General features: G+C 43.2%; 2 protein-coding genes across 2 annotated transcripts; both read left to right on the top strand.

The window, feature by feature from the left end:
- The first annotated feature begins 2,125 nt into the window (after positions 1 to 2,125).
- LOC128893169 (uncharacterized) lies at positions 2,126 to 3,734 on the top strand. The gene is made up of 3 exons (XM_054153985.1): positions 2,126 to 2,456; positions 2,800 to 3,011; positions 3,312 to 3,734. Exons 1-3 carry the CDS (start codon positions 2,358 to 2,360, stop codon positions 3,643 to 3,645), a joined length of 645 nt encoding a protein of 214 aa, XP_054009960.1. The 5' UTR covers positions 2,126 to 2,357; the 3' UTR covers positions 3,646 to 3,734.
- Positions 3,735 to 6,107: 2,373 nt separating this feature from the next.
- Positions 6,108 to 7,896, top strand: LOC128893171 (intraflagellar transport protein 46 homolog). Its single transcript, XM_054153986.1, has 2 exons — positions 6,108 to 6,449; positions 7,182 to 7,896. The coding sequence occupies exons 1-2, from the start codon at positions 6,235 to 6,237 to the stop codon at positions 7,384 to 7,386; spliced, it is 420 nt and encodes a 139-aa protein (XP_054009961.1). The 5' UTR covers positions 6,108 to 6,234; the 3' UTR covers positions 7,387 to 7,896.
- The last annotated feature ends 410 nt before the right edge of the window (positions 7,897 to 8,306 follow it).

Raw genomic sequence — 8,306 nt, forward strand, 5'->3', positions numbered from 1 at the left:
TAGGTCAGGATCATAAAGCAATAAAGAGCAGCGCGTCGACTCGATACGAACGGCTTTCGATTAGAACTGGGATTAAGTCGATTAATTCAATATTCGAATATATATACATACGTATTAGAATACCGTTACTCGAATATTATTCGAATATCGCAATATGTTATAGGATTCGAACACTTTCAATATTCGAACAAGAAAATATTAATAAAATTGTTGAGGTGCACCGGGTAGAGTAATTTTACACTCTCGGGATGCGCGATAATAAAAGGAACAACTCATTAGAATACTTTATAATGCACGTGTCTCGCAAACGAAATACGTCTGAAGTAAGTAACATAGAATAATTTGTTTGCAGTCTGCCCAGGGAAAATCGACGGGTCCAGTAAAGAGAATCTCTCCAAGAAAAGTTCCATCGTTGAAGTACCGTGAATCCAGATGATCTATTTTAATACCATGTCTCATCGTCAGCTCATTATCAGGCCATAAGAGAAACTTGCGACGAGTGGAATCGATGATTCTTGGAAAACGACGAAGAGTTTTAGTCGGACAGCTACACAACAGAGTTTTCTGTCAATTGAAACGGATAAATATCAATTTTATTCCTTATTATACTCCTTTATACTAAAACATTTATTGTACATTCGATACCTTTTCCGGTATTGTCGAATCACTCGAGTAACCGAACATAAAAATAGTCGCAGGTTTAGTTTTAAAATCAAAGTGATACAATAGAATTGGAAAGTTCGTTAAGCGATCGAACGTTGCGAGGTAATACGAACGTTCTGCGTGGACGGTGATTAGCGTTTCCCAACCGCGTCGATCCGCAGGAAACCGAGGAAACTGCACCGATGGATAAACGTGAAAATATTGGCCATAACTGTTAGCTCGAGTGCCGTTCAAGGCCTTCGATTAGCCACGTGTGTACACTGTCGCTTGTTACTATTTGCTCGAGTAAAATTTACGTCTTGCACGTACGCGACAAGCTTTCGAAGAAGTGTTGGAATTACACCTATACCCGGCGCGAACGTCACCGGTGATTAACGACGTTAATTTAACGTCCGACTAGTTTTTCTCGAGATTTTTCTCGCGGCAACGTTTCCAAGACAGTTTCAGTTACACGCGTTTATCATCGGGGTTAATAGACTCTAAAAGAGGCCAGAAGAAGTATCGTAGATAAAATAGCTGCTCGACCGTGTTTGATCGTCGGTCTAAACAGGTGCGATGATAATATTTGACGAAAGTAAAATTTAATCGTTCGAATGGTTTGGCGAGACGTTACGCGGTATCCTTGTTCGCGCGGCGAGCAGGCCGGGTCTCAGGCCGGAAATGTTAATCGCGCGATCCTGCCTTCGATTAAACAAATATTTCACGAACAATAAGACAGTAAACGTCGGTTACCTTGAGAACCGACTCGAGAATCGAGTTTTAGGTGTACAACTAGGAATTAATTCGGTCTCTTAGTATAGCAACGCGCTACCGAGTATGTTTAAAAAATTGTAGGCAGGAAGTACAACTAGTTCTTAATCGCTAGAATCCTTACGTCACGCGGCAAACGCTGTTCCCGCCATCAGCAGCCCGAACGCGTCGAACAATAGACGAAGGTTCTGTCAGAAACGCTCGCCTTTGTTCGCTTTCGAATGCATTCGTTAACACGCCCGCGCACCGCGACAATTCGCGGAAGCTTAACGTTGCCAAGCGAGTTCGATCGTTGACGCGTAAAAACGTGTTTCTCTCAAAATTACTCGATTCACATTTGCGGGAAGTCGAATTCACGTAACACCTACTGTTATTTAAAAATTACAAAATTTTTGGAAAATCGACTATTTTTGTGTCGTCGAAACCCTATTCGAAGGGAAACGATATTCCCTTAAGCTTGATTTCCTTTCTTTCTGTATTCGAGAAAACGCGATTCCGCGCAAGAATTCCCGGGTCTGATCTGGATTCTTTCGCGAGAAGAAGTTTCCGCTCGAAGATCTACCAATTACAAACTTTTGGAAAATCGACTATTTTTGTGTCGTCGAAACCCTATTCGAAGGGAAACGATATTCCCTTAAGCTTGATTTCCTCTTTTTCTGTATTCGAGAAAACGCGATTCCGCGCAAGAATCCCCGGGTCTGATCTGGATTCTTTCGCGAGAAGATGTTTCCGCTCGAAGATCTACCAATTTATCAGAAATCTACCAGTTTCAATTTTTCTGGGAAAATATCGATCGCGGCAGGACAAATGATAGGCGACGATTCGAAGGAGCTTTTGTCAAGTTCCGAGCGGTGGTGGACGAAGCGTGTGATTTTTCTCGCGCTGGGATGGCGTAAGAAACGATTCACCGTGACCGATGAAAGATTGCTCGACGATCGATCGAAATGGCGATGATCGGTCAATTGCGATCGATGATGGACAACCTGAGCGACGTTTACTATCTCGTGCAGCTGATCGTTCGTCCTGTATTCGTCTACTTACGGGTAGGATCGCGCGATTAACCTTTCCGTTGGCACGCGCGCGTACGTTGGCGATTAGGATAACGAGATCGGGAATTAGGATTCAGTAGGACTCGTTTATCATGTATCGTACGATAAATAGGGTCACGTGACTCTCGTATCCTCGGAACCCTTAACCCTTTGCGCTCGGGTGGCGCCTCTAGGGCGACATATGTAATTTAAAAGTGATTCTGTCAGAATACAACTAATTACTCATTGAAATAATAATACATTGAGTCGTGAACGTTCACAGATATTTCTCTTCGAGGTAAAGTTTTTGGTTTCACAGAAATTTATTATAAAAGTTTCGTGGATGTACCCCTTTCAGGATCTGATTCTGCACAAATTCGTCTGGCTGGTCGCGACGAACGACGAGGTCGACTACTCGGACTCGAAGCAACGGGGAATCGCCACCAGGAACATCACCGGCGACGTCTTAGCCTTCTCCGTTCTCTGCACCGTTCTCTTTCTCATCGCCATGCTCACGTCCAAGTGCGAGAAGGACGAAGAACGACCTTACGTCTCCGCAGCCATCGAAACGTGAGTGACGATCGTTCGTGTTTCATTTAAAAAAAAAAAGAACAAAAATAAAAATAAAATCCTCAAGTCCCTTGCACGAAACCCTTTAATCGCGATAACCCTTTCTCTTTGTTTCTTTTAATGCACGTTACTCGATTACGCCGAGATGGCTCGACCGACCGAACTAGTACCGGAACTAGTGCATTTACAGCAGAGATATTTGTCCATTTATGGAGACTTCGCCGTACTCGTATTCCCCTACACGGGGCAGAAAATCTAGCTTCGATTCGAAGATTCCCGTTCTTATCGTTTCGTTTACAGAGTATCCTCGGACGTCCAAGAAGGCACCCATCCCTATTACGTTCCCAGCGCAGCTTCCAGCTCGACGAACTGCTTCTACGCCTGCGGCGACCTGATCCGCGTCCCTGAACGTATCCCAACGAGGAGTCCCTCCGACGACAGCTTATCCAGGGTTCGCGTCGTACACCGCAAGCGTAGCAAAGGCATCCTGAAGAAGTCCATCTTCAGTCTAAGCTGCGCTTGGCCGCAAAATTCGCAGAGCACCCAAACCGAGAAGACGTTTCACAAAACCAGCCAAACTTGGCTGATCAGGCGAACCAGGAGCGGCCATATCTACGGGAAGTACCGCGTTTAGCCAGCGCAGTGATGGGCGAAAATCTGAAGTTTGCCGATATGTTTGTCTCCTTTCATCTTTTCTACATTTTCCATAGAAAGAAACGAGACAAACGCATTTATTCGAAACTTCAGAATATTCAGGCAAACTTCAGATTTATTCGAAGCCTAGAGTTTCGCCCATCCTGAGTCAACGGTGCCCGTCCAAACGGGACGCTACAACAACCCCCTTTTCCTTTGCTACCGATGTCGATCTTTAGTCTGAAATTACCGAAATTGCGCCCGTTGCTTCAAGGAATACTTGACGTGCAGCTGTTTCAGAATGTCCTAGGTAAACTTCCCGTCTCCCTCTCTCGCCTTTAATCTAGCCCCTATATAGCAAACGTTCGTTGTAACGTAAATGCAAGTTACCAGTGTTCTAAAACAATCAGTTCGCTCGTCCAAGGACGGAAGTCGCTTAGAAGCGTTCGTGTGATACGAAACGATTCCGCCGTTGTTTAGCATTCCAATCAATTAACGAGGCAGTCTAGCGTTATCACTCGCGCCTAATGAATCATTCCGCGAGATCGCTCGGAATCGATTACAACGCGAATTCCTCGCGCACGCGATCGCCAGCCTGTGCATCAATCGGTTACTTCATAGTCGTTCGAAGCCATCCTCGGGAGATTTCGCTCGTTAACGAGATCTCGGAGGTTCGAGCGACATTTTATTTGTATTTTCGAGCCGTTTACCGCTTTTTACGAGCTTTTATTTCGAATCGATCTTGTCGCCGCAGACTTTGTAATCGGTCTTTTGTTCGGGAGAATCATTTTTTAGAGGACGAACTATTTTGTACGTGCGCCTAACCCCCGATTCGGACGGAGAGCCGGTTTCACGGAACGCAGATGTCGAAATTTTGTATGAAAAAAAGAAAGATACCGGATCCGTAAACTGCGCGAACCGGTGGTTAGACGTATCGGGACCGATCGTCACCGAAGATCTTTGGTACGCGTTCTTTTTCCCCGTTTTTTACAGGCTGTTGTAATATTTTGTAGAGAAATAAAATCCTCGACATCGTTTGGCACGTCTCATCGAAATTCATTCCGACGTAGCATTAAAATTTCACGCCTCGCGCTGGACGTGTTATCGATAAATAAATAAAATGATCCAAACTCCGCGGGGAAATTTTATCTGGCGAATGTCGTAAACTTATTACGATCCGCGTACATACATCTACCGTCGTAAAAACTAGCGTGACTTTACGGCCGCGGACATTTTATTATATTGCGAAAGATCGGCCACGTATCGGGATCGATATCAATCAGCGGATTAGACGTAATTTAGCAACGAGGATAAGAGAAGTGTTTCGTTGTACTCCTCTTACGAAGGAAACAATGTTCCTTGCTGTCCTCAATGCAATCCTCCCTGTGCGATCTTAATACAGTAAAGATTAGAAGTTAAGTATCCTTAAATGCACGAGCTCGGGACTGAACTTGTGCGTTTATCGCGGACTTTGTAACACCGTATTCCTGACATTTTTCTGATTAACGCGTTGGCCGCCACGTCACCCAGACACGGGTGACAGAACTTTTCGTTAAGGAACTGAAATAAATCTGGTCACGATTCGTGAATTTTCGTTCAAAAATTCTATACTACGACAAATGCTAACTTATCTAATCTTCGACAGTCTCGAGACACAATTTTCACTTTGCAACAATTTTCATGAGTTTCAACTTGGCAGCCAACGCGTTAAAATGAGATCAAATACGATATATTTACCGTTCATCTTTTTTTTAGTTAGTGTTTAGCGACATATGATGCGTAATAAGTTGTTGCAAGTAAATATGTTGGGAATTAAGTCGTGTTTAGTGTTTTCGCTCCGTCCGCTTCTTACGTTTGCTGTCTTTGTCTATGTTTGAGGCTCCTCGGCAAATATCACAGAATATACGATCGTGTAAACAATGCTTGAACTCTTGGACCCCCCATGGTGTGTATACCCCCCAGTGGCGTGGATGGTTTCTGTGCAGTTACGGAGACGTTGCTGTACAAACAATAAGTACGAAAATAAGGAAATAGTTCGTTATATCAGACGTGGAAACGAACTCTGTGCCCTTAGATTCAATTATTTGTAACTCTAGGGAATCGTGAACGCTACGGTGGTCTGAAAAGAAACGTAAAACGCAGCAAATGATAAAAAGAGATTTTCGAGAGATTCTTTAATAATTCTCCCTCTCCCACGAAACAAGTTCAATTAAAAAAGCCACTGGTGAAGCTACCACTAAGTAACGATTATTAACGTACTTTCGTAAAATTACAAAAGAAAGATCGATCTTTTTCTTTACTCGACAAGTTTACCCTCCAGTTTACCCTCCGGTTTACCCTCCGGTTTACCCTCGAGTTTACGAACCAATATGGCGGCAACGAATCCTGCGCTCATCGAGCCGCAACGTCGCTATAGAAACGATGATCGCTCGGATACCAAAACAATTCGTTTCGCTGACGCTAGGTTCCGTTAGATTCTAACGAGTTCCTGACAGTTGTAGTTCTTCCCTTGGAACTTTTTTCTCGTCGCGAATTAGATAGCTATCGAAAGCTTACGCAGGAAGCGGGCGGCGGTGGCTATCGTAGGACGATGAACGTCAAAGACAGCAGCGACGAGGACGAATCGCACGATATTTCGGCGTTCGCCAAGTTCGACGAGACAATCGAAGTGCGTAACGCCGAGGAGATAAAGAGCCCGGTTAGCCGTAGGCCAGCGAGCTCGAGGAGGCCAAGGCAAACACCAAAAATGGAGAGTTTGAATTCCATGGGGATAAATTCCCCGCGAGAGAAGCTGAACTTTCGAAGGTAGTATCTACGAGGGTCGTTCGGAAAAGTAAGTTTAACGATGTTAGCGCTGGTCTTGGCGAAAAGGTACGACTACCGAATTTTAGAAACGTGTTCTCTCGTTTATTTTGATCGGTTCCGTGTGTCGTAGTCTCTGGTCGGTCGGATTGTCGCGCGTTTCGGTAACATTTTGTAATGGCGATTCCGTTAAAATTTGCGTCCAAGTGTGAACCGCGTGGTATAATAGGGTTTTTTTTCTTACCGCTAAAATACTTCACAGCCACAGAAATTTATCGACGATTATGTTCCGTTTACGGCGATAAATGCGCGAGCCTGCAGATGGTTACGCGTTGGCGAATGAACAACGTTCCTAAATGGCCGCGAAGAGTCGCACGATGAAGAGCGCGAACGACGACCAGCGGACGCAAAGTGGACGAAAATCATTACGCCTTTACGGAATTCAAAAGCTTGTTACTCGTTGTACGAAATGTATTGAAAGATGTGGCGATTACGTAGAAAAATAAAAAATTGTCTGAAAATTTTACAAACGACCTTGTTTCTGTGTTTTGACCACTCTTTCGCAACGTAATCAGACCGTTAAACTTACTTTCCGAACGACCCTCGTACATTAAGTCGAGACAAATGCTAATAGAAATGAAACTGTCGCGCATTAATGACTACGGTCTATCGTTGCGAAGTATCGAGATAATTTTGTTTGATCGGACTCTCCTAACGAAGCTCTTTAATCGCCAGATACTCCGACAATGACAATAGCATTGGAAAGTCATTGGGAATCAGCAGTGATCCCTCTGACAGCGAAGAAAGCGACGATGACGACATACAGGGGACGAATAACGCGCAGCCGATAGAAGTATACAATCCTAAGGACTTCGAGAACTTGGACGTGTCGATGGAAGTGAAGGAACTGTTCCAAAACATAATAAGGTGCGTAGGATAAAGATTAATTCATGGTGTCTCACAATTATTCTGATATAATCGTATGCTGGGAGTGTGTTCACTTGTTTATTGATCTTTATTTGTAACGATAAGGGATAGATAAGGGACAGGCAAGATAAGTAATACAAGTTTCCACTTGGCGTTCATTTATGGGGGCGGTGACGGTATCGCCATCTCGCGGTGAGAAGGACGAACTAAAATTCGTTGTTTGTTGGCGTTTATTAAAAAAAATAATAAACATATATAGACTTTAAACCTGTATTAGTCCTAAATATATAAAAGACAATACGAAAATAGAAATATTTACATCGTTACAATGTAATACTTAATATTAGAAGTCGTCTTAGCCTAAGTGTGTTTCATTGTACTAGATATGTTTTTGTTCCGAGTGTAGCATGTCTGTATATATTTCTGTGTTTTATTGTGTTGTTGGTGTCCTACTGTGATTCCGAGTGTCGCGTGTATTGTTATTTTTGATTCCTGTTAAATCTGCAAGTTATTTTCTTTTAGGAACTCTGTAATTATCCGAATCGTTGTTAGGTTAGATTCCTGTAAGAGTTCCTCTGCCTTGAAGGGAAAATTAACTAAACTTGTCCTCGATTAGTTCGAATTGCTGGCGTTAGATGGCGACACATAGTCGGTGGTGGTTTCCTTTATGCCGACATTTCAATATTTTCGCATAATCTACGCTTCTTACGAGTTCTACTTTATATTTTCACGTATTCTGTTTAACATTTACGTGGAAATAACGCTAAATTACGTAAATAATTCAATATGAAATCGTAGGTAATAGATCGATAAAGTGTCGCCATCTGTTAGAAGAATGCCCAAGCTGTTTGTTGAATAGTTTCTGCCTCTTCGTCTTAGATGGCGCCACTACTTTTTTTTTACCGACACCTTAATATTTTCTTAAAATCCTTT

Source organism: Hylaeus anthracinus, unplaced genomic scaffold (assembly GCF_026225885.1).
Source record: "Hylaeus anthracinus isolate JK02 unplaced genomic scaffold, UHH_iyHylAnth1.0_haploid 26161, whole genome shotgun sequence".
NCBI lineage: Eukaryota > Metazoa > Arthropoda > Insecta > Hymenoptera > Colletidae > Hylaeus > Hylaeus anthracinus.